The sequence below is a fragment of the Somniosus microcephalus genome, chromosome 15 (assembly GCF_052327205.1).
Source record: "Somniosus microcephalus isolate GS21.2 chromosome 15, FLI_Smic_1.0, whole genome shotgun sequence".
NCBI lineage: Eukaryota > Metazoa > Chordata > Chondrichthyes > Squaliformes > Somniosidae > Somniosus > Somniosus microcephalus.
The window spans coordinates 30,445,633-30,472,640 of NC_141001.1; the positions used below are offsets into that span (position 1 = coordinate 30,445,633).

Here is a 27,008-nt window from a genome sequence, read left to right on the forward strand (position 1 = left end):
GGAACATCTATAATTATGGGGGATTTTAACTATCATATAAATTGGACGAATCAAATTGGGCAGGGCTGCCTTGAGGATGAGTTCATTGAGTGTATTAGGGATGGGTTTCTTGAGCAGTATGTAACTGAACCAACCAGGGGGCAAGCAACCTTAGATCTGGTCCTGTGTAACGAGACAGGATTAATTAAAAATGTCCTAGTAAAGGATCCCCTTGGAATGAGTGACCATAACATGGTTGAATTCCATATTCAGTTAGAGGGTGAGGAGGCTGTATCTCAAACAAGCGTGCTAAGCTTGAATAAAGGAGACTATGAAGGTATGAGAGCGGAATTGAGTAAAGTGGATTGGGAAAATAGGTTAAAGGATAAGACGATACATGATCAGTGGTGTACGTTTAAGGAGTTATTTTACAAATTCCAAAAAAAGTATATTCCACTGAGAAAAAAAGGGTGTAAAAGAAAAGACAGCCATCCGTGGCTAAGTAAAGAAATTAAGGATAGTATTCGACTAAAAACAAGGGCATATAAGGTAGCCAAATCTAGTGGGAGGATAGAGGATTGGGAAAACTTTAAAAGACAGCAAAAAATAACAAAAAGATTGATTAAGAAAGGGAAGATACATTATGAAAGTAAATTAGCAAAAAATATAAAGACAGATAGTAAGAGTTTTTATAGTTATATAAAAAGAAAAAGGGTGGCTAAAGTAAATGTTGGTCCCTTAGAGGATGAGACCGGGAAATTAATGGTGGGAAATATGGAGATGGCAAAAACACTGAATGAATATTTTACATCAGTCTTTACAGTAGAGGACACCAAGAATATCCCAACACTTGACAAGCAGGGGGCTATAGGGGGGGAGGAGCTAAATACGATTAAAATCACTAAGGAAGTAGTACTTGGTAAAATAATGGGACTCAAGGCGGATAAATCACCTGGACCTGATGGCTTACATCCCAGGGTTTTGAGGGAAGTGGCGGTAGGGATTGTGGATGCATTGGTAATAATCTTCCAAAACTCCCTGGACTCAGCAAAGGTCCCGGCAGACTGGAAAACTGCTAATGTAACACCCTTATTTAAAAAGGGCAGTAGACAGAAGGCTGGAAACTATAGACCGGTTAGCCTAACATCTGTGGTAGGTAAAATTTTGGAGTCCATTATTAAGGAGACAGTAACAGGACATTTGGATAATCATAATTTAATAAGACAAAGTCAGCATAGTTTTATGAAGGGGAAGTCATGTTTGACAAATTTGCTGGAGTTCTTTGAGGAAGTAACATATAGGGTGGATAAAGGTGAACCAGTGGACGTAGTGTATTTAGACTTCCAAAAGGCATTTGACAAGGTGCCACACAAAAGATTATTGCTTAAGATAAAAAATCACGGGATTGGGGGTAATATTCTGGCATGGATAGAGGATTGGCTATCTAACAGAAGGCAGAGAGTTGGGATAAATGGTTCATATTCAGACTGGCAATCAGTAACCAGTGGTGTTCCGCAGGGGTCAGTGCTGGGTCCCCAACTCTTTACAATCTATATTAACGATTTGGAGGAGGGGACCGAGTGTAACACGTCAAAGTTTGCAGATGATACTAAGATGGGAGGGAAAGTAGTGAGTGAGGAGGACATAAAAAACCTGCAAGGGGACATAGACAGGCTAAGTAAGTGGGCAGAGATTTGGCAGATGGAATACAATACTGGAAAGTGTGAGGTTATGCACTTTGGCAGGAAAAATCGTGGAGCAAGTTATTATCTTAATGGCAAGAAACTTGAAAGTACTGAAGTACAAAGGGATCTGGGGGTCCTGGTGCACGAAACTCAAAAGGTTAGTATGCAGGTGCAGCAAGTGATTAAGAAGGCCAATGGAATGTTGGCTTTCATTGCTAGGGGGATAGAATATAAAAATAGGGAGGTATTGCTTCAGTTGTACAAGGTATTGGTGAGACCGCACCTGGAATACTGCATACAGTTTTGGTGTCCATACTTAAGAAAGGACATACTTGCTCTCGAGTCAGTACAAAGAAGGTTCACTCGATTAATCCCGGGGATGAGGGGATGGACATATGAGGAGAGGTTGAGTAGATTGGGACTCTACTCATTGGAGTTCAGAAGAATGAGAGGCGATCTTATTGAAACATAGAAGATTATGAAGGGGTTGGATCGGGTGGATGCAGGGAGGATGTTCCAGATGATGGGTGAAACTAGAACTAGGGGGCATAGTCTTAGAATAAGGGGCTGCTCTTTCAAAACTGAGATGAGGAGGAACTACTTCACTCAGAGGGTGGTAGGTCCATGGAATATGCTGCCCCAAAAAGCTGTCGAAGCTACATCATTACATAAATTTAAAACAGAAATAGACAGTTTCCTAGTAGAAAAGGGAATTAAGGGTTACGGGGAGCGGGCAGGAATTTGGACATGAGTCTAGGTTCGGATAGGTCATGGCCCTGTGGGTAGCGGAGCGGGCCCAGGGGCCGTGTAGCCTGATCCTGCTCCTGTTTTCGTGTGTCTAATGCTGTTAGATTCAGGAGATAGTCCTGTCATAGTGGATTGGCGGTTAGGATCAGATCAGCCATGATCTTATTGAATGGCGGAGCAGGCTCAAGGGGCCAATTGGCCTACTCCTGCTCCTATTTCTTATGTTCTTATGTTCTTATGTTCTTATGTTCTTATTGCTGGTTACTTCCAACAAATCTAGTTTTCTTTTTCGTGCCCAACTCTTAACTCGCTACAAAGCCCGTATCTAGGAAAAAATGTAATACGACTGCTATAGCTTCAGAATCTCTCTCAGGTCAGAGGCTAGGTATTCTGTGGCGAGTGTCTCACCTCCTGACTCCCCACAGCCTTTCTACCATTTACAAGGAACAAGTAAGGAGTGTGATGGAATACTCTCCACTTGCCTGGATGAATGCAGCTCCAACAACACTCAAGAAGCTCGACACCATCCAGGACAAAAGCAGCCCGCTTGATTGGCACCCCACGCTAATGCCAAACTAGCACTGAAGGACCTCTATAGGGCCATCAGCGAACAACAAACTGCGCACCCAGACGGAACTTTTATCGTCGCGGGGGACTTCAATCACATAAACCTAAAATCTGTACTCCCGAAATTCCACCAGAATGTTTCCTGCCCCACAAGAGGGGAGAACACACTGGATCAAGTCTACACGAGCATTGTAGATGCTTATAAGGCCATTCCCTGCCCCCACCTTGGGAAGTCTGACCACCTCTCCCTGTTTCTAGCCCCGGCATACAAACCGCTCATCAAAAGAGTGAAAACATCGGTAAGATCAGTGAAAGTATGGCCAGAGGGGGCAGTCTCGGAGCTTCAGGATTGCTTCGAACGCACTGATTGGAGCATGTTTGCCCATACTGACATCGAGGAATACGCATCCACAGTGCTATTCTACATCAACAGTTGCGTCGAGGTCGTCACGACCCATAAAAATATCAGGACATACCCCAACCAGAAACCCTGGATGAACGGAGAGGCCCGCTCGCTGCTAAAAGCACGCGACGTAGCATTTAAATCTGGCGACGCGGCGGCTTACAGTGCAGCTAGGACCAACCTAAAAAAGGGTATCAGGACTGCCAAAAGGAAACAGACACTGCGGATTGAGGATCATTTCCACAACAACTCGGACCCCCGGCGCATGTGGCAAGGCATCCAGTCCATCACTGACTACAAGAGTAAAAACACCAGCCCCCCGGTTAGCAATGCCTCCCTTCCGGAAGAGCTTAACAACTTCTATGCTCGCTTTGACAGGGACATCAGGGAGCCGGCTACCAAAGCCTTGCCACCCCCGGAAGACCAGGTGCTCACTCTGTCGACCTCCGACGTAAGGGGTGTTCTACGCGGAGTGAACACACGTAAGGCTGCTGGACTGGATAGCATCCCTGGACGGGTACTCAAGGAATGTGCTGATCAGCTGGCTGATGTCTTCACCGCCATCTTCAATCTGTCATTGGCCCAGGCAGTAGTCCCTACATGCTTCAAGACCGCTACCATTATTCCTGTGCCAAAGCAAACGGCTGTGACGTGTCTGAACGACTATCGACCTGTAGCACTCACACCCATCATAATGAAGTGTTTCGAGAGACTGGTCCTGGCTCACATCAAAGCCAGTGTTCCCACCTCTCTTGACCAACACCAGTTTGCCTATCGTGCAAACAGATCAATGGAGGATGCAATCACAACTGCTCTACATTCTGCATTGAATCACTTAGACGGTAAAGAGACCTACATCAGAATGCTGTTCATAGACCACAGCTCAGCATTCAACACTATCGTCCCCAACAAGCTGGCCACCAAACGCCACACTCTTGGCCTGAACACTTCCCTTTGCAACTGGACCCTGGACTTCCTAACTGACAGACCCCAGTCTGTCAAATTAGGTAACTACACCTCCCCCCCCCCCCCCCCGACCCTGAACACGGGGGCCCCACAAGGATGTGTGCTGAGCCCCCTCCTCTACTCCCTCTTCACCCACGACTGTGTGGCTGTTCATGGTTCCAACACCTTCATCAAGTTTGCGGATGATACCACGGTAGTAGGCCAGATCACCAACAACGATGAGTCAGCCTACAGGAAGGAGGTCCAGCATCTCGTGAAGTGGTGCGCTGATAACAACCTGGCCCTTAACATCAAGAAAACCAAGGAAATCATTGTGGACTTCAGGAAGTCTAAAGGCGGAAGTCACACCCCCATCCACATCCATGGGGCTGTGGTGGAAAGGGTGGATAGCTTTAAGTTCCTCGGAGTCCACATCACGGAAGACATCTCCTGGTCCCTCAATACCTCCTCTCTGGTAAAGAAGGCCCAGCAGCGCCTATATTTCCTAAGGAGGCTGAAGGGATGTAACCTGTCACCCCTGATCCTCTCTAACTTTTACCGCTGCACAATAGAGAGCATCCTGACAAACTGTATCACAGTATGGTATGGCAGCTGTAGCTACTATGACCGGAAAGCCCTGCAGCGGGTAGTCAAAACTGCCCAACGCATTACCGGCACCCGGCTACCGACCATAGAGAACATCTATCAGAAACGCTGTTTACGGAGGTCACTGACCATCATCAAAGACCCTACCCACCCCAGCCACAGTCTGTTCACCCCCCTGCCATCTGGGAGACGCTACAGATGCATTCGCACCCGTACGACCAGATTTAGGAACAGCTTCTTTCCCAGGGCTGTCATCCTTCTGAACTCTACAAATAAACTCTAAAGCCTGCACATCTGCCAATGCACTTTATTATGTTTATGTTTATGTATTACAAGCCAAATGAATGTCGAATGTTAAATGTCTTAATCTAAATGTACACTCTCGGGAGCCGCAAGACTACATTTCGTTGTACTGCACTTGTGCACTAACAATGACAATAAAGTTGATTATGATTATGATTATTATCCACCACCTTAAACATTCGCTCCCTCCACCACCGGCGTACCGTAGCTGCAGTGTGTACCATCTACAAGATGCACTGCAGCAACTCGCCAAGGCTTCTTCGGCAGCACCTCCCAAACCCGCGACCTCGTCCACCTAGAAGAACAAGGGCAGCAGGCACATGGGAACACCACCACCTCCAAGTTCCCCTCCAAGTCACACACCATCATGACTTAGAAGTATATCGCCGATCCTTCATCGTCACTGGGTCAAAATCCTGGAACTCCCTACCTCACAGCACTGTGGGAGTACCCTCACCACACGGACTGCAGCGGTTCAAGGCGGCGGCTCACCACCACCTTCGCAAGGGCAACTAGGGATGAGCAACCAGCGACGCCCACATTCCATAAAAACGAATTTTAAAAACGACTTTTCTTGCATTCCTGAATAGATTCCAAGGTAAAGCTCATCAAATATACTATTCTCTCATCTCTATTCTCCAACCTCTTCATCTGTTTCTTTCACAACCGAATTTGTCCCAATTTCATAATATTGCATTAATTGTTCCAGATTTTCCTCTCTCGTTCTCCCAATTTCAAATATACAAATCGGGCATGCTCCTCCTTCCTGCAACCTGAAGTGCGGAAGTGGCCCTGAATTTCCTGAAAACTTGCAGCAAAACCACGTAATGCTGACATTCGGCACAAAAGATTAAAGACATTCAGGCATAAGCGACCTACACTCTGGGTGGGGGACTTCAATGTCCTTCACCAAAGGTGGCTTGGTAGCACCACTACTGACCGAGCTGGCCAAGTCCTGAAGGATATCGCTGCCAGTCTGGGCCTGCGACAGGTGGCTAGAGAACCAACACGAGGTAAAAACATATTTGACCTCGTCCTCACCAATATACCTGTCGCAGATGCATCTGTCCATGACAGCATTGGTAGCAGTGACCATCGCACAGTCATTGTGGAGACGAAGTCCCGTCTTCACACGGAGTACACCCTTCCATTGTGTTGTGTGGCACTACCACCAGGGTGGGACAGATTCAGAACAGATCTAGCAGCTCAAAGCTGGGCATCCATGAGGCGCTGTGGACCGTCAGCAGCAGCAGAATTGTATTAAATCACAATCTGTAACCTCATGGCCCGGCATATCCCTCACGCTATCATTACCATCAAGCCAGGGAACCAAACCTGGTTCAATAAGGAGCGAGAAGAGCATGCCAGGAGCAGCACCAGGCATACCTAAATATGAGGTGCCAACCTGGGGAAGCTGCAAGACAGGACAACATGCATGCTAAAAAGCAGAAGCAGCATGCTATAGACAGGGCTAAGAGATCCCACAGTCAACGGATCAGATCAAAGCTCTGCAGTCCTGCCACATCCAGTCGTGAATGGTGATGGACCATTAAACAACTAACGGGAGGAGGAGACTCCATGAATATCCCCATCCTCAATGATGGTGGAGCCCAGCACACGAGTGCAAAAGACAAGGCTGAAGCGCTTGCAACCATCTTCAGCCAGAACTGCCGAGTGGATGATCCATATCGTCCTCCTCCTAAAGTCCATACCATCACAGAAGCAAGTCTTCAGCCAATTCGATTCATTCAACGTGATATCAAGGAACGGCTGAGCGCACTGGACACAGCAAAGGCCCCGAAAACAACCCAGCTGTCATGCTGAAGATGTGCTCCAGAACTAGCCACGCCTTGAGCCAAGCTGTTCCAGCATAGCTACAACACTGGCATCTGTCCAACAATGTGGAAAAATGCTGTCCACAAAAAGCAGGACAAATCCAATCCAGCCAATTACCAACCCATCAGTCTACTCTCAATCATCAGCAAAGTGATGGAAGGTGTCATCGACAGTTCTATGAAGCGGCACTTACCAATAACCTGCTCACTGATGCCCAGTTTAGGTTCCAGCCAGGACCACTCGACTCCAGGCCTCATTACAGCCTTGGTCCAAACATGGACAAAGGAGCTGAATTCCAGAGGTGAGGTGAGAGTGACTGCCCTTGACATCAAGGCAGCATTTGACCGAGTGTGGCATCAAAGAGCCCTAATAAAATTGAAGTCAATGGGAATCAGGGGGAAAACTCTCCACTGTCTGGACTCATACCTAGCACAAAGGAAGGTGGTTGTGGTGGTTGAAGGTCAATCATCACAGCCCCAGGACTTCGCTGCAGGAGTTCCTCAGGGCAGCGTCCTAGGCCCAACCATCTTCAGCTGCTTCATCAATGACCTTCCCTCCAACATAAGGTCAAAAATGGGGATGTTTGCTGATGACTGCACAGTGTTCAGCACCATTCGCAACTCCTCAGATAATGAAGCAGTCTGTGCCCGCATGCAACAAGACCTAGACGACATTCAGGCTTGGGCTGGTAACATTCACGCCACACAAGTGCCAGGCAATGACTATCTCCAACAAGCGAGAGTCTAACCACTGCCCCGTGACAGAAGCATGGCAGATGCAGTATAATGTGGATAAATGCGAGGTTATCCACTTCGGTGTCAAAAACAGGAAGGCAGATTATTATCTGACTGGCAATAGATTGGGAGAAGGGGAAGTGCAACGAGACCTGGGTGTCCTTGTGCACCAATCGCTGAAGGTAAGCATGCAGGTGCAGCAGGCGGTTAAGAAGGCAAATGGTACGTTGGCCTTCGTAGCGAGAGGGTTCGAGTACACGAACAAGGATGTCTTGCTGCAGTTGTACAGGGCCTTGGTGAGACCACACCATGAGTATTGTGTGCAGTTTTGGTCACCTTATCTGAGGAAGGATGTTCTTGCCATGGAGGGAGTGCAGCGAAGATTCACCAGACTGATACCTGGGATGGCAGGAAAGACGTATGAGGAGAGATTGGGTCGATTGGGCTTATACTCGCTGGAGTTTAGAAGAATGAGAGGGGATCTCATTGAAACTTATAATATTCTAACAGGACTAGACAGACTAGATGCAGGAAGGATGTTCCCGATGGCTGGGGAGTTCAGAACCAGGGGTCACAGTCGAAGGATAAGGGGTAAGCCATTTAGGACAGAGATAAGGAGGAATTTCTTCACCCAGAGAGTGGTGAACCTGTGGAATTCTCTACCACAGAAGGCAGTGGAGGCCAATTCATTAAATATATTCAAGAGTTAAATATATTTCTTAAGGCTAAAGGGATCAAGGGATATGGGGAGAAGGCAGGGAGGGTACTGAATTTGGATGATCAGCCGTGATCTCGATGAATGGCGGAGCAGGCTCGAGGGGCCGAATGGCCTACTCCTGCTCCTATCTTCTATGTTTTCTATGTTTCTATGACATTCAACGGCATTACCATCACTGAATCCCCCACCATCAACATCCTGGGGGTCACCATTGACCAGAAACTTAACTGCACCAGCCACTTAAATACTGTGGCAACAAGAGCAGGTCAGAGGCTAGCTATTCTGCAGCGAGTGTCTCACCTCCTGACTCCCCAAAGCTTTTCCACCATCTACAAGGCACAAGTAAGGAGTGTGATGGAATACTCTCCACTTGCCTGGATGAGTGCAGCTCCAACAACACTCAAGAAGCTCAACACCATCCAGGACAAAGCAGCCCGCTTGATTGGCACCCCATTCACCACTTTAAACATTCACTCCCTCCACCACTGGCGTACCGTGGCTGCAGTGTGTACCATCTACAAGATGCACTGCAGCAACTCGCCAAGGCTTCTTCGGCAGCACCTCCCAAACCCGCGACCTCTTCCACCTAGAAGGACAAGGGCAGCAGGCGCATGGGAACACCACCACCTCCAAGTTCCCCTCCAAGTCACACACCATCCTGACTTGGGAGTATATCTCCGTTCCTTCATCATCGCTGGGTCAAAATTCTGGAACTCCCTTCCTAACAGCATTGTGGGAGTACCCCCAGACTGCAGCGGTTCAAGGCGGTGGCTCACCACCACCTTCTCAAGGGCAACTAGGGATGGGCAATAAATGCTGGCCTTGCCAGTGATGCCCACATCCCATGAATTCAGTTAAAAAAACACCAATTCATAAGCTACAATCAAATTTCATTGCTCTATTACACAAATTCTACAAAACCTCCGCCAAAACACCTTATCGCTCATTAACATAGCCCGCCCCCATGCAAAATTGTCTCTCACGTTTCCCAAATTACAACAGTGACTACACTCCAAAAGTACTTAATTGGCTGTAAAGTGCTTTGAGACGTCCGGTAGTCATGAGAAGTTCCTGAATTTAAGCCAATTCCTAGCGTGCTCAAAATTTACGCCTAAAAACCTTAAGGCGCAACAAGTCCAAATGCACATCTGGTGTTTTACACTGATTTTTTTTTAATGCAATTTTTAAAAACGTTCTCCTCATTGAGACCAATAATGTATTTTCTTTGTCTTTGAATGCATTTTTATGGCATCAGAATGTTCTGCATTAAAAACTGAAATTTTGCAAAATTGCAGTTTCTTAAAAATGCAGTGCCTAATGTCCATAAATGATTGTTTGAGGGCGTCAAGTTTCTTTTCATGCATGAAAATTGAAGTCTAATGAATATGGCACAAGTGTGGCACTTTCCTTGGACCCCAATTGTTTACACTGATTTCCACTTATTTTATGCTGGTTTTTACATTCCGACATATATTAATGAGATTCAGGAATTTTCCGAATAAATTTCTGTTTAAAATGCCTGTTATGCCGTTTCAGGAAATTCTGGATCATTATTCTCATCTCAAATGTGGAACTCCTTACTTCCCTCAATATTGTTCTGCTATAATCTTCAGGCTTTTAAATCCCAAGCTTGCCAGCATTGTTTGCTGATATAACAGTAACTGCACTTAAAAAGAAACAGATTGGTGACGAAGCACACTGAGAGATCATGAGGATATGCAAATGCACTATATAAATGCAAGTTCTTTATCTTTCCTTTATCTTGTCTTATTGTTCAACTACTTTGAAATATGGCCTTTTATCTCGGTTAATCACTTTTTTTTAAAATACAAAATTAGTGGGAAATGTCATTTAAAAGGCCTATTAAATGGGAAGTACATCATACTAAATTTGTCTATCTTCACCCCACGACCGGCCCCCACCCACACCACCCGACTCCACAGCCCCCAAATTAACAGGTTATAAAAAAGGAAGCTCATTTCACATTTCCCAGCCCCATTCATTGCTGTCCATTTTGTACTTGTAAAATTGCTGGTTAAACACAGCCTGGGCAGACATTTTGTGTAGGACTTTTCCCTCCTGAAACATCATTAAATTTCTACTGCCGTGACACAATGAACAAGGACAGCGCTTTCCATTCATGAAATCACCAAGGGGAAATTGCATCCGTGGAGCGAACTAAATGCTATGTAGGACAGCAAAGTCCCTGAGAGATACCATGACAACTTGGCTCACACATAGAAGATCAGCTCTGGAGATTTGCTTCATTTACCTTTGGTGGGGGACAGGTAGGAACTTCCGGAGATTAAACAGGCTGGTTAGTATCCATAACTGAACAAAATATAATTGTCTGTCAAAGGAACAAGCTTGGTGTGGCCTAAAATCCTCTCATACATTCCATGATTTCTTGTGTTCCAGACATCAATGGCTCTCCAGACCAGAGCAACAGACACAGAGCATTAGATAACATCAGGTGGCCAGCCCAAAGCAATCGAGTACGCAACATCAACCAACAACTCAATTCAGGCCGACAGGCCGATTTCATCAAGCTAGAGTCAGACAGACAGCCAGAACAAATGAGATTGGAGTAATCGACAGCATTAGATCACCGTCTGCTGTTGGAACTGGGTGCCAGGCTATTTTAATACGCATTCACCACACGATCTCCACATTTCACATATAAACTTGTATATTTTTTCAGAAGTCAGCCACACACGTCAGTCACTATCATGTCGACACATTGAAAGGAAACTCAGCCTTTGTAGTTCATCTTGTGCACTGACATAAAATTGCAAAATGGAATGTATTTGTGAGGATAAAGGTGAAGGAGGGCAAAGCAGATGTCAGGAATCTAGTCTGCCTGTGAATGGAGCATGTTGCATGCATAGGCATAATCATTTTGCCAAGGCCACTTGGCCTGCTTTCTGCAATCAAATGTGGAACGAGGCAGCCCTAAGCCTTCAGTCTTGTGAATCCTTTTAAAGATAATGGAAACTGAAATATTCTCAACCTCATTAAGGCAAGGTTTGGAATAAAACACCTTTAAGTTATTATTGTTACAGTACCCTACAAAGAACAGAAGACCTGACTCTCCTGCTGGCTATGAAGTAGGTGTACCCTCTGGTCTTGTATGGAGCTACAAAGATCAAGGTCAAAAGTTCAAACCTTAACATCCTGGAACTCCCTACCTACTAGCACTGTGGAAGTACCTTCACCACATGGACTGCAGCAGTTCAAGAAGGTGGCTCACCACCACCTTCTCAAGGACAACTAGGGATGGGCAATAAACACTGACCTTGCCAGCGACGCCCACATTCCATCAACGAATTTTAAAAATGTACTGAATTCGCTGATCTTAGCTGAGGCAATGCTAGGAGCACTACAATCTTAGTAGGATGGAAAACGAACACACTTTCTTTGAAATAACACTTTTCACATCCTAAGGACATTCCAAAGCTTCACAGAAAATGAAGTGCTTTTTGAACAGTAGTCACTGTTGTAATTGAGGTAAACATGGCCATCAATTGGCACACAGCAAAGTCCGACAAACAGCAATGATAATCTGTTTTAGTAATGTTGGTTGAGGGATAATTGTTGGCCAGAACACCAGATCTCCATTCTCTTTTTTGAATAGTGCCATGGAATCTTTTGCATTCACCTGAGAGAGCAGATGGGGCCTCGGTTAATATCTCATCTGAAAGATGGCACCTCTGACAATGCAGCACTCCCACGGTACTATACTGAAGTATCAGATTACTCAAATCTCTGGAATGGGGCTTGAACCCATGAGTCAGAGGCCAGAGCACTACCACTAAACCAAAGCTGACACTTAAGTGTATGACTCAGTGTGTTACACTGTATAATGTTTATTTACCAGTTTTATTTCACGAAACTGTATGTCAGTTCAGAGCCCATATCTTGGTTTAGTAAGAGTTTATGTTGTCCATCTTTTGAAACAGCCAGAGTTTCCACATCTGAGCAAGGTACTAGAGGGCTGTCAACATTTGTGGAACTGTAATCAATGCAAAATACTACCGATACTGGACATCTGAAAACTCCACAGATACAGCTGAGTGTTTCCAGCATTTTCTGTTTTTATTTGTGGAACTGTATCCTGACGTGAATCATGGAAGAAGGGAAAATTGGGCAAGAAAAATAGAAGGTACTTTTGACATCAATCACCTAATCAAGCAATTCTCATGATAAGGGCATAAGAATGTGTGAATTGAAAAAAATAATCAGCACGTAAAATTCAATTCATCCAAGTCATTTAGAATTTGCCCTGTAATCGAATTGGCAAAACTACAATTTAAATTTCCGAAATAAAATTATGGTATTTCTGCCTGATCCTCAGTAACTTCATTCTGGAAACTTGCTGTGTAGCTTCTTTACAGCCAGGCATGTTCTGGGACATGGGTCAGTTCAGCCCTTTGCCCCCTTGGGAAATGTAGTCATTTCCAGGCCCTGTGCATGCTGGTAATTGTAGGCCAGAGACGACGCCAAAACTCCACTGCGATTAATATCCGCACATTCACCTGGTGGAATAATTTCCCGATTCCGTTACTGCGGGGGGAGGGGGGCGGAAACAATGGGCAGCAGAGAGCTGTCTTTATTTGAGTTGCGTCCGTTTCACTTAAACCGTACGGTTGGAGGAGGTAGTGGCGAATGTGCGCGCCTGGGGTGGGTGGCTGTGTTTGCGGAGCGTGGTGGAGGTAAACAGAGGCGGAGAGCGGAGGGAGGCCCAGGCTAAGGCTCCGCCGCTCGTTGTGACCGCGGATTATTATTCGGCTGAGAGCGGGCTTCCCCACCGCCCTCCTTCATACCGGGCGGAGGAGCCGGCTATTCGACGCTGCCTCGCTGTTGCTGGGGGGACGGCGTCGGGGCGAGAGGTGAAGCCGGTTACCGTGCCCGTTGGAATGTGAGGGGTAAGTGGCCGCGGGCCCGCAGCGCAGCGCCCCAAACTCACCCAACGCCGGTCCACCGACAGCGCTGGGCTGTCACTCCGCTGCAAAATGCGCTTCCGTCTCATATTTATATAATAATCTCATGGCAGTAATGCAGCATTTACATATTTATTTATTTTTCATGTTTGTTTTTTTATTTATTTCAGTGTTTTTAATGTTTACGTATTTTTTTAAGTGAGATTAATTGGATAGTTCTTTCAAAGCGGCACAATGGGCCTTCTGCGCTGTGATAGTGACAAGCTAACTGCATTTGTAGCACCAAGAATAATGGTTGAAGGATTATGAAATTAAGTTTTCTGGAATTTAAACAAGCTGTGATTTCTTATTACGACCTGAACTGCATTTTACAGTATGTTTAGATGCATGTGATGGACTTTTGTTCAATCGGAACATTTCAGCATTTTGCTCATCATTGGTTTTCGAACCGGTCTTTGAGGCTGTTTTCTTGCAATTATTGATACTACCTAAGATTTACAGTTCAGGCCGTGTCCCAGATCTCCTCGTTCGTTATATGTATTAGGAACTACCCTGAGGTCAAAGTCTTTCATCATCCAAAAATGTAACCTTACGGGTCGTAAATAGGCTGTGGTATGTCACAGGGAACAATCTTCCTTGTTACTGCTGAGTTTACTGGATATAATTGCCCATGGTATACTTTTTATCTCTGGTAAGCAGACGAACACCATGCTGATAAACAATATATTTCAGACTAAATTAAGTAAGAATTGTTTATTGTAGGAAACATTCACAAGTTAAATTTGTAAGTTGGAACAACATTATTGTATGTAACTTTCACTGATACATTAAACTTGAGGTTTTTTTTTCAAGAGACTCAAAAAAATGTCAATGTCCTTTTGATAGAATCATACAGCACAGAAGGACACCTTTCAGCCCATCGATCTTGTGCAGGCTTTTTGAAATAGCTATCCAATTAGTCCCACTCCCCTGCTCTTTTCCCATAGCCATGCAATTTTTTTATTTTCAAGTATTTATCCAATTCTCTTTTACAAGTTACTATTGAATCTGCATCCATAACTGTTTCAGGGAGTGCATTCCAGATCATAACAACTTGCTGCGTAAATTTTATTTTTCCTAATGTCGCCTTTGGTTCTTTTGCCAATTATCTTAAATCGATGTCATCTGGTTACCGACCCTTCTGCCACTGGAAATAGTTTCTTATTTACTCTGTCAAAACCCTTCATGATTTTGAACACTTCTATCAAATCTCCCCTTAACCTTCTCTGCTCTAAGGAGAACAACCCCAGCTTCTCTGGTATCCACATAACTGAAGTTCCGCACCCCTGGTACCATTCTCGTAAATCTCCTCTGCACCCTCTCCAAAACCATGATATCCTTCCTAAAGTGTGGTGCTCAGAATTGGCCACAATACTCCAGCTTAGCCTAACCAGTGTTTTATAAAGGTTTCGCATATCTTCCTTGCTTTTGTACTCTGTCTCTATTAATAAAGCCAAGGATCCCATATGCCTTTTTAGCAACCTTCTCAACTTGTCCTGTCACTTTCAAAGATTTGTATACATAGACCCCCCCCCAGGTTTCTCTGTTCCTGCACCCTTTTTAAGATTGTACCATTTAGTTTATATTGCCTCTCTTCAGTCTTCGTACCAAAATGAATCACTTTTATATAAGCTTTTTATGTAAGTGCGCGCACCTTTATACTTGCAGAGTGCTGTCTTTCATACTAACCTGGCAATAGGATTAGCTGAAGGTATAGTGAAAGCTTGCTGTATTTATCCCTGGGTCAGACAGCATCCAATTACTCTGGATGCAGAACTGTCAATCAAATCAGAACAAAAGCACAATAGTGGGAGATGTCCACGTTCCATGTTTTAATGGCCCAGTTTCTGCGCTACTCAAAAAATACTATAAGGCTGATGCAATTCATCAGCTGATCCTTCATAGAGTTTTCCCTGATGTGATTTATTATCGAGTCGGACAGCCTGATCCCATTCTCAGCTGAGGAAATGCAGCCTCCATTGTAACCTGTTAGTCTACCACACCATACCCAATATATGTGTTCTAAAGGAGAAACGTATAATAGAGAAACTTATTATGAAAGGGTTCAGTATAAAAACTTTAAAATGTGGAACAGGATGAATTCCCATTTCCAGTAGACGCTTGTCCTAACTTACAGAAGTTTTATTTATCTGAACGGGGCAGTGTTGTTATTGCAGAAAACATTTTTACTAGCATTTACAACAACAGAAAGAGCTTTCCAGTAAGTTAACCCAAGACAGAAAAATTCAGAAATCTGATCAACTCAAGGACCCATGGAATCCCCTCAACAGTAAAAGGACAGTCAGAGCAGAGCCGAGAACCATAAACTATACAAACTGTCTCAAAGCTGGAGATGAGCACAAAATGGTAAGTGTTCTGAATGACTACTTGAGGTCATCCAAAACTCGGTTGCCTGTGTCCTAACTCGCACCAAGTCCTGTTCACCCATCACTCGTGTGCTCACTGACCTACATTGGCTCCTGGTTAAGCAACGCCTCGATTTCAAAATTCTCATCCTTGTTTTCAAATCCCTCCATGGCATCACTCCTACCTGTCTCTCTAACCTCCTCCAGCCCCACAATCCCCCCGAGATACCTGCGCTCCTCTAATTCTGCCCTCTTGAGCATCCCTAATTATAATTACTCAACCATTGGCCTTCTGTTGCCTAAACCTCTCTACCTCTCTTTCCTCCTTTTAAGATGCTCCTTAAAACCTACCTCTTCGACCAAGCTTTTGGTCACCTGCCCTAATTTCTCCTCATGTGGCTCGGTGTCAAATTTTTTGTCTTATAATACTCCTGTGAAGCACCTTGGGACGTTTCACTACGTTAAAGATGCTATATAAATACAATTTGTTGTTGTTATGGGTAGATGTGTTCAAAATTATGAAGGGTTTTGATCGGGTCGATAGGAAAAACTGTTTCCATTGGAAGGAGGATTGATAACCAGTGGACACAGATTTAAGGTAATTGGAAAAAAGAACTAGAGTGTGAAGAGAAACCTTTTTATGCAGCGTGTTATGATCTGGAATGCACTGCCTGAAAGGGTGGTGGAAGCAAATTCAATGGTAACTTTCAAAAGGGAAATGGATATATACTTGAAAAGGAAAAATTTGCAGGGCTACGGGGAAATATCAGGAGAATGGGATTAATTCGATAGCTCTTTCAAATAGCCAGCGCAGGCATGATGGGCCGAATATCCTCCTTCTGTGCTGTATGATTCTATGACATTGCACACTAACGCATCTTATGAAATGCGAAGTATATGTGCTAAAATCTACTAGATTGAAATCTCAGCCAAGGATTTAGTTAAAAATAAATTGCTCAAGCTTCATTGCTGTGGTCTCAATTGACAAGTTTGTTTCCTGGTATACACTTCCTCCTGTCAGTTATTTGTAGAAGAAGGGATAGATCAAAAAGGATTTTTTAAATGTCCTTCAAGATTGATGAGTTAACTTATTTACTAGTTTTTTAAATTTTAAAATTACCTTCTGTGTCTAACTTTTAATAATCAACAGACGAAGCTTAACATAAAATCTGTACCAATATCTATCTGGTAGAATATATATATATATATATTTCAGAACTTGCTAAAAGTGTTCAGTACTACTGATACGATCACTCCATGGAGTTTTTACTTCTGCTCACCATACATTGTTTTCTCTCTGCCTTGTAAAGTGTTTTGTAATGTTTGTATGTGTGGAATATTAGGGAAATGCAAGTTGTTGTTGGTCTGTATGGCTCATTAACACACCAGACAGAGCATTCCTTCACTGAGCTATCAGAGCAACTGAGTGAAAAACATTTCTTAAAAGAGAATTCTATTAATTTGAACACCACCTAATATGGAAACGTAAAGAGGAGATATATGTATATTTACTGATGCCTTGGCTTTCCCCTTTTTTTGACTCCGAGGGTACCAGTGAAGGGATAATTACTAGTCCTAGCCCCGGATCAGGCGTATTCCTCAAACGTTCACTTTCAACTAAAGTTTGAGGTAGCCGAATCCTAAAGACGCTTAATTGGGTCTAAAGGTCTGGACTATCTCTCCCTGAAGGAAAGGAACAACCTGAAAATGTTACCGTCCTCCAGATAGCACTTTTAATAAGTTTAGCTAGACTGTAACGTTCCGGATATTATGAGGGTCCGGAAAACTCCCCCAGAATTCTGCAACTCCTCACCAAAGAGTGTACAGAAATTGAGTTTGTGAGTTTGATACAGAAGTCTTGAGACAATTCTAAAAATATATAGATTTATTAAAAAACTGACATGTAATTTACAGTTGTTGAGTCAATTGCAACATTAACAGTTCCAAAAAGAGAGCTTACAATTCTATTATATTATCAGAGAACCTTACTCTCAAATCTTAACTTCGCTACAGTTTTACAGTTCTTAGAGTTCTACAGGATATTCACCAAAATCAAATACCTTTGATCACCGAGGTACAAAGAGTTGGAGACTTGCAGAGCCGCCTCTGAAGCCGAGAATCGCTTTGCCCCTTTAAACGAGTCTACTATCCCATTTGAGAGTTCAATACTTATACCCTTTTCCAGTGGTATTTCCTTTAAGGTTTTCTGCTGATGTAAGCTAATTATCTCCAGTAATTTTTCTGCTGACCTCTGCAATTCTTAGTCACCTCAGCTGGTAGCATTACAGAATTATGTCTCTTTAGGTGTTTTAAGTTTACCATAAAAAACGGTGTAACGGCAGGTGTGTTTTATTTGATTTCATTTTTGCGAAGGCAGATGTTTCTAACTTTTATGTGCTTCTTTACGAAGTGTAAATTAGAACACCTTGTACAGGGTGAACCATTGTTTCATTCTGAAAGGTTCAGACTACCAGAGCCTTTAACCTTCTGTTTCAATAAGTTTATTGATTCAGTGTCAACAATATCTTCTCTCTGTAGCCAGAATGCTTTCACAACTTTTTCATAGTTAGGTTTCTAGATTTCCAGATCCAGTTTGTCATGTTTTAGTAAGGCCAGAATTCTTTCAGAAGATAGTGTATTTTTCTGAATAGGTTATATGGCTTATTCCTTCACACCAGCAACCTTCCAATCACTCACCCTAGTGGTCATTATTCATGGGACAGTGCTTGTGAACTGTTTGATCATAGGAAAACCATCACAATTGATCTGACCCTTTTCTTGCCTAGTATCCACATGCATACTTCCAGCAGGGGTAATTGAGTAGAGTGAGGAACTAAGTTGATTTCTCTCCTTCGCCACACACACACACACACACACACACACTTCCTTACTCTACAGTTGCAGGGACCATGTGTGCCACTCCACCCCACCCCCTCTTCCCCAAGCATAGACCACCTGTGACTTTTTCTGATCAGTATATGTACCTAGTGACCGCAACCTTACTTTGTTAATTGTGGTTTATACATTAAAACTATTAGCGGCAGCCTGGTGACATATTTCTTCACCGACCCTCTCCACCCCATTCAGTTATATGAAGTTCTGCAGTGATATCATGAATAGAAATATATTTCACATCGTATGTCATTTGGAGCAGTTGCAGTTGAAAGAGTAAGAAAATTACTGTATTGGTTAAAAGCCTGAGTTTAAATAGATGTGTCTTTCCTAAATAACTTCAAAGCAAAACTAAAGAGTCTTTCAGTGTCAGCAGAATGCCTTTTAATCAGAAGTTTTTGAAGTATAATTTTGCTTAAGATGGACAGATGAAACTAGCATTTGCAGGACTGTTTTCTGACTGAATGTGATTTTTAGGCGTTGGAGACAGTCCAAATAAGGTTATTAAGGACATTTCAGAGGAGGATGGTATTCAACTACTTCATAATAAAAATCATGCAGTCTGGTAGCTTTAAGGAAATCTTTGATCAAAAGGTTTATCCCAAACTGCAAAGCAATTATACTGTTAAAGTATAACAGGGAGAGGAGTAGAAGCAGAGGATGCAGTAAAGGTTTTGGAGTGTTATTTAGGTCTGTAATGCAATTGGGCAGATAAATTTGAAACTTAATACTAAAGATGGCAAAGTATTATTTATTGGAAGATGGGATGAGCAACATAGGTGTGCAGTAAAGCAGGAGGTTTGAAACAGTTTAAAGTGTAGTTTGATGCTCCGCTGGGCGAGTTGAAAGACTGGAGGGTCATTTCTTGTCATTGAATGTTGCCTTTGTTAATTTATTCCTCTGTATTTAATGCCCACCACCGCTATCTCATTCTGAGGTGGGGGCACATTCACCAAGCATTTCCCCCTCCCTGTTGTATTATTTGCTCATCAGTCTGAATTGACTCTTTATTGCTCTCGGCTTATTCCTGTTCGATTGTCGCTGGAATACCCCCAGCCTTAGTTTATGTGATAGCAAAATACTGCGGATGCTGGAAATCAGAAATAACAACAGAAAATGCTGGAAAAACTCAGCAGGCCAGGCAGCATCCGTGGAGAGAAAATAGAGTCAACGTTTTGGGTCAAAATCCTTTATCAAGACTAAAGAGGCACAGAGAATGAAATAGATTAAGAGGCCGGGCTGGGAGAGAACAAAAGAGAAGAGACATTAAGAGGTATTCAAAACGAGACGAGATGGTGACAGGACTAGTGGAGACAAAAGACGGCTCTAGATTAGGTGTGAAATGCGCTGGCAGAATGGGAGACAGCTGCCATGTGGGAGAGAGGGAAAAAAAAGGAAAGGATGGGGGGGAAACCAAAACAAAGGTGTGGATAAAAAAATAAGTGAAAATGTAATGGGGGCTGAGGTTATGATCTGAAATTGTTGAACTCGATATGGAGTCCGGAAGGCTGTGAAGTGCCTAATCGGAAGATGAGGTGCTGTTCCTCAAGTTTACATTGAGCTTCCGTGGAACAATGCAAGAGGCCGAGGACGGTGAGGTCAGAGTGGGAATGGGGCGGTGAATTAAAATGATAGGCGACCGGAAGCTCGTGGTCACCCTTACGGACTGAACGGAGGTGTTCCACAAAGCGGTCACCCAATCTGTGTTTGGTCTCCCCAGTGTAGAGGAGACCACATCGTGAGCAGTGAATACAGTATACTAGATTGCAAGAAGTACAAGTAAATCGCTGTTTCACCTGAAAGGGGTGTTTGGGGCCCTGGACAGTGGGAAGGGGGGAGGTATATGGGCAGGTGTTACATCTCCTGCGCTTGCACGGGAAGGTGCCAGGCGAAGGGGAAGGGGTGCTGGGGGTGATAGAGGAGTGGACTAGGGTGTCGCGGCGGGAGCGGTCCCTACGGAATGCTGAAAGGGGAGGGGAAGATGCGTTTGGTGGTGGGATCACCTTGGAGGTGGCGGAAATGGCGGAGGATGATCCGTTGAATGTGGAGGCTGGTGGGGTGAAAGGTGAGGACAAGGGGAACCCTATCGTGGTTCCGGGAGGGAGGGGCTGGGGTGAGGGCAGAAGTCTTTTGTCTCCACTAGTCCGATCACCATCTCGTCTCGTTTTGAATACCTCTTAATGTCTCTTCTCTTTTGTTCTCTCCCAGCCCTGCCTTTTAATCTATTTCATTCCCTGTGCCTCTTTAGTGTTGATAAAGGGTTTTGACCCGAAACGTTGACTCTAATTTCTCTCCACGGATGTTGCCTGGCCTGCTGAGTTTTTCCAGCATTTTTTGTTATTTTAGTTTATGTGATGTTGAAACTGAACTGTTGATTGGCTTAATTGTGGCTCAGATATTTAACTTGTGCTTAAGTTTGTTCAAAGTACCTGCTTGTTATTGATGCAGTATTGCTGTCCTGCTGTGCCTAGTACACTGTTGACCTCTTTTTTTCTTTTATTCTTTATTTTTGCTTGGATTTTTTCTTCAAATGTGGAAGATCTTGTGTAATTCAAAAAGTTATTCATTCAATTAAAAGTCTTGTCCACAGTATTATATGCATCAGTCCTCTCGATCAGAATGCATGCAAGGTTCAAATAGTGGTGGATAGAAAAGATCAAAAATGAATTTTGTACTTTTTGCAACTTAAGTAAAATTTCTGAGCTGAAGATGCTGTTAGGGATTTTTTTTTTTTTTAAATGTCAGGGGCTAAACATTTGGGGGAAAGAAAGCAAACAGTAATAAAAGGAGGGAGAGCGACAAGTGCATCCAGAATGGCGCTTGGAGCAGGCAGCTCCACTCTTATAAAATGGGATAGTGCAATAATGTAACATTAGAAAATGTTCTATAAAAAAAAAAAATCAGTGATGAGAAAAGACCAACAGGTCCTTCGAGATAATCACTCCAGTCTTTCAACTTAGCATCCAACTACATTGTGAACTCCCCTAATGTCTTTGGGACTGGTGTTTGCACCTGGGCTGGCAGAGGATGTTATTGAAGTAGTTCAATGCTGAGCTTGGCCTGGACTGCAGCAGATCACCACTTGTACTTTGTACTGACAGTAGGGAAAAATTACACCTGCAATATCTTTGGCAAGGCCAATAAATCCACCATGGGAAGTCAGGGCAGAAAACAAATGTTTATCAAAATATAAATAACTGAGAAAAGAGATTTTAGGAGGAAATAAATAATTTCCACCTGAAGCAAATCCAAATTCTCATGGTAAAGCAAAAACAATGTAACGTAAATAACTAAGAATAGAGGTTTTCAGGACACCACACTCCAGTTCCTGGATAACCTGGGAGCAACACTATAGAAGAAGTAGTGAGTCTCACTCTAAAGAAACAAATCATTCCTTGTTTTTAACTTTGGAGTAGGGAGTCAGCCTCGGTGTTTATTAAACGGTGGCATAGTGGTTAGCACTGTTGCCTCACAGCGCCAGGGACCCGGGTTCAAATCCGGCCTCGGGTGACTGTGTCTGTGTGGAGTTTGCACATTCTCCCCGTGTTTGCGTGGGTTTTCTCCGGGTGCTCCGGTTTCCTCCCACAGTCCAAAGATGTGCGGGTTAGGTTGATTTGGCCATGATAAAAATTGACCCTTAGTGTTAGGGGGGTTTAAATACGTGGGGTTACGGGGATAGGGCTTGGGTGGGATGGCTGTCGGTGTAGGGACCGGGTGCTAGGGTTTGGATGATCAGCCATGATCTCGTTGAATGGCGGAGCAGGCTCGGGGGGCCGAATGGCCTGCTCCTGCTCCTATCTTCTATGTTTCTATGTTTCCATTTAATAGCACTGCTAAAGGAAACCGTTGTCATTCTCAAATAGCAGCACTGCTGTTCCCTCTTTTTCCCCACACGGTGTGATTGAATTTTTCTTTTCTGTTTTATCTTTAGATTTTTTTTCACCATGGACGGTGAACTGAGCCCTCAGGATAAGAAGGACCTGGATAAGTTCATTAAATTCTTTGCCCTGAAGGTACAAATTCTCCACATAATATATTACTGATTAATGCTTATTGAGAAGAGTGACAGCTTCCATGTTAAGTAATGTAAAGCTTTCAATTTACATAAGACCTCTACTTAGTCTGTGAATCCAGTCAAACTGAGTAAATTTTGACTGTAGCTTTGAATTCAGGTAGTATATACTCACTTCTTTAGCAATGTAAAACAAGATATCACAGCAGTTTTTTTCTTTTGTAACCTTCTGTCAACAGTCTGTTCCCTGTGTTCCAGAGATTTTACCTTTTCAATATTCCTCCTTCACAGGTGCACACCCAAGAGGTTAAATACCCACTTGTAGAAATCCACTTACTGGATTTGTTATAATTACAAACTAAGGTATTAAACTCTCTCCAATGCCAGGTATTACCACACAGACCAATGATTTGCAGCCTTAAAAAAAGCAAATCTCTTTACTTACAATTAAATCATACTATTAAACTGTGTCAGCGGTGGCTCAGTTGGTAGCACCCTCACCTCTGAGTCAGAAGGTTGTGGCTCCACTCCAGGGACTTGAGCACATAAAGCTAGGCTGACACTCTAGTGCAGTGCTGAGGGAATGTTGCACTGTCGGAGGTGCCGTCTTTCAGATGAGACGTTAAACCGAGGCCCCGTCTGCTCTCTCAGGTGGACGTGAAAGATCCCAAGACACTATTTTGAAGAAGAGCAGGGGAGTTATCCCCAGTGTCCTGGCCAATATTTATCCCTCTATCCACATAACAAAAACAGATTATCTGGTCATTATCACACTGCTGTTTGTGGGAGCTTGCTGTGTGCAAATTGGCTGCCGCGTTTCCCACAGTACAACAGTGACTACACTCCAAAAATACTTAATTGGCTGTAAAGCGCTTTGAGACGTCTGGTGGTCGTGAAAGGCACTATATAAATGCAAGTCTTCTTTAAACACAATGCTCAGCAAATATTAAAACAACAACAAGTTTACGCAGGGTAGAATATGGGAGCCAGCCAGGAGTGCGTTGGAATAGTAAAGTCTAGAGGTAACAAAGGCGCGGATGAGCTGATGCAAGGGTGGAGACAGGCGATGTTACGGAGGTGGAAATAGGCGGCCTTAGTTATGGTGTGGATATGTCATCGGAAGCTCATTTCAGGGTCAAATATGACACGGTATGGTTCAGCCTCAGACAAATGTAAAAAGATGTAAAGTACAATTTACATATACATACAATGAGAACGTGTGTCACGTGTCAATTAGACTATTTGAATGACTTCAGATTGATAATTTTTGTTTACCCTGTTTTAATTTTTGTTTACCCTCGGGTTCTGTTTCTGAACAAGAAATTTGACCTGTTTTCATCGTCTCTTGCTTGAAGTTTTGTTTACCTTCAAACAAGACCTGTTTCTGAGACCTCTCACGATTTAATTAACTACTTTACAAAAGAGCTGCAGAACTGTTTCATACCTCCTCCTTTTAACCCACTTAGCTGTCAAAGCAAGCACTTCTGTTGACTCCTTTTTTAGATGCGAGAGTTTGACAACTGAAATAATATTTCATACATCTTCACAGTTACAGGAGAAAAATATTCACACAACAAAACACAAGGACAAGAAAAACATTTTGTATTTCTTGGTCAATCATACAAATGTGCAAAGCAGCAGCTGTTAGGCTATATGCGGTGGAGTGTGACTTATTGAAAACACTTTCACTTGTACTTCCTCTCGGTGAATTGGCTGTCACTGGGCGATCTTCATGTGGAGAGTTTAAATTTAAACCTGTAGCTCCTGGATTGGCTTAAAACTTTATTTGTTGGTGTATATCTTTTCAATTTTTGTTTTAATTTGAGTTTTCTAGAGAGAGAGAAAGTGGAAAACAAAAACTGCGATTTTATTTAATTCTTTTCCAATTTCTCTCCCTCCCCATTTAACTTCAGAGAGTCAAAATTTAAAATGATTTTGCTTCTGAATTATTTCAAAGGTTAGATTAATAAATAAAACTTAAAAGCCATTGCTGCTAGTAACGGAGGTAAAGAAATTAAACCACCCCTGGTGATACTTGTGTCTCATTAAAGTTGTTGTCTATTTTACAGACCGTCCAGGTAATTGTGCAAGCACGGCTCGGAGAAAAGATATGCACCCGTTCGTCCTCTTCTCCTACAGGCTCAGACTGGGTAAGAAAACTACCCATCCCTCTCCCGAAGACACTTCCTCTTGCCGGGTTGTAGTTCCACCGGTTTCAGCTGTCCTTCATTACCTCACCCAAAGTCTTCATGTACAAGTCTAGGCTGAAGGATTTGGCAAGCTATTGACTTACTGTGGAGGGGTGGCCTTGCAACCAAGCCTGCTTATGTTCTCATCCACTATCTACACGTGTATTTTCCAGCTGCGGTCACTGATTAGCAATCAGGAGCAGGGACCTTGTCTGATTTTTTTTTTCTCGCCCCCCCCCCCCACCCCCCCCCCCCACCAGCCCAAGGTCACTTTATTGCCTCAATTTTTACATTAATACTATATAAACAGTGGATTCAATTATTACCTTTATTTTATTTTCTTTCGATCAGATTGGTATACTAGTGCTTTTGCTTTTAGATTAAACTCGTACTGTGAGGGAGCCAAATATTTTTTAAACACGCGGCAGCGACTTTTTAAAATTTGAGTGTGCTCCATATCTCGTGTTGAATTGAACGTTCTACTGAAAGTGGTTACCTGTCTCAGAAATAGGTCATGCATGATTAACTTTAAAAATAAGATTTTTATGTAGTGTTCTGACTTTTTTAAATCTGGGAATGTTATAAAAGATTTAAAATCATAAAGGATAACTTGCGTGGATTTGAAGAAACCAAAATGAATCAGTATCGCTATCATTGGATTGAGGTGGCAAACAGTACTGTGCTACCTGTTACAGTTTAACCTTGCAATAAAGGACATTCCAGAAGTCACCCATGAGGCCAAGAAGGCACTGGCAGGACAACTTCCAGGAATTGGACGGTCGATGTGTGTAGAAATTTCTCTCAAGACATCTGAGGTATGGCTTCTAGTTTAATTTACACCATGCATGTATTTTACCAGGCATTTTTTATAACTCCTGGACTGTCAGTTTGTGATGGGTATCGGCACTGAGCTGCAATTTGATTAACAATTTCAGTTATTCGCCGGAAGGAGGGTAGTTGTGTTCCATTTTGGCAGACCATTGAAGTTTCACTGTAATAACAGCTGTGATTCCTGGATTCCTAGAGCTTTGCACAGGCTAAATGTTCACTGGCTTGCTTGCAGTTTTGCTATAAATAAGTACTGCTATAAGATTTGTTTCCGCCCCTCTCCTGAAGTTGCTGATTCATAATGTCCAATTCCACAGGCACCAATAATTTTTCATGTCTGCGGTTGCTACACAACCAGCAATCGTGTATATTAGGGCTACATCTGATCTCCCCGATGGCACTGTAGAGTCTCAGTTGATTGTTTTGTGATCCCACTGTGTCACATTTAGAACACCTAAATCTCTCTCCTCACCCCTGCGTGTTCTGCTTTGCTGCACCAACACATACTCGCAGCGCACGGGCCGATCAGCTGGCTCAGCGAGCAGCTCACCAATTGGACAGTGCGGGGCATCTGACTCCCCAGCTGCTCAATGGTTTGCTGATGCTGGTGAGGCCACGAAATAATTGACTTGTTCACCTAACTGCGTCAGGGCCTTAAATCTTGGTCAAGCAATCATATCCTAAAAGAATATGGAACTGCTTCCACAGATCAATAACTCATCATCCTTTGACATAGTTCTTTATACAGTAAGCTCTTGTTTAAACGGCACTTTAATCATCCAGAATACTTTAATAACCGGCAAAATAGATATATCTCAATACAAAACAGCACCTCAATAACCGGTAATCTTGCCGATTCTACCATACATTTAACGGAACATTCTGTAGGTGAGTACCCAATTATACAGTACATTTCTTGATTTTTTAATTTTTGTTTGTGTTAAAAATTGCCTTGGTAGGTATACTTCTCTGTTATCCAGAATTTTTCATCACTCGGCACCATCCTGGTCCCATAGGTGCCGGATAAGAAAGAGTTTACTGTTAATCTGTTACCTTCTTACCATCTAATCACAATTTCCTAATGTCTTCCAGCACTATAACTAATTCTTTGGAAGTACCATGTGGAGCTTGCCACAACTTCTTACATTTTTGCCTATATGCTTCAGGCATTAATATTTAAGTTGCAAGTAATAGAAATAGCACGTTTTAGATTTCGCAC

The 27,008-nt window shown here is 43.3% G+C and overlaps 2 protein-coding genes across 8 annotated transcripts in view; one reads left to right on the forward strand and one right to left on the reverse strand.

Annotated features, from left to right (window-relative positions):
• LOC147106607 (activating molecule in BECN1-regulated autophagy protein 1-like) overlaps nucleotides 1–10,968 on the reverse strand; it is a 514,247-nt gene extending 503,279 nt beyond the window's left edge. Inside the window, exon 1 of the mRNA XM_086007600.1 lies at nucleotides 10,796–10,968. The gene's annotated coding sequence lies outside the window, so the exon portion shown is untranslated. The remainder of the gene's footprint in view (nucleotides 1–10,795) is intronic.
• A 2,290-nt stretch (nucleotides 10,969–13,258) lies between these two features.
• The window catches only part of atg13 (ATG13 autophagy related 13 homolog (S. cerevisiae)), a 108,411-nt gene continuing 94,661 nt past the window's right edge, over nucleotides 13,259–27,008 (forward strand). For 6 of the 7 annotated variants that reach the window (XM_086007609.1, XM_086007611.1, XM_086007612.1 and 3 more), the window contains exons 1-4: nucleotides 13,259–13,448; nucleotides 22,692–22,773; nucleotides 24,842–24,922; nucleotides 25,657–25,776. In XM_086007609.1, coding sequence (XP_085863735.1) covers nucleotides 22,705–22,773; nucleotides 24,842–24,922; nucleotides 25,657–25,776 — 270 coding nt within the window. In that variant the 5' untranslated portion in view covers nucleotides 13,259–13,448; nucleotides 22,692–22,704. The remainder of the gene's footprint in view (nucleotides 13,449–22,691; nucleotides 22,774–24,841; nucleotides 24,923–25,656; nucleotides 25,777–27,008) is intronic. The other variant, XM_086007610.1, reaches the window with a different exon arrangement.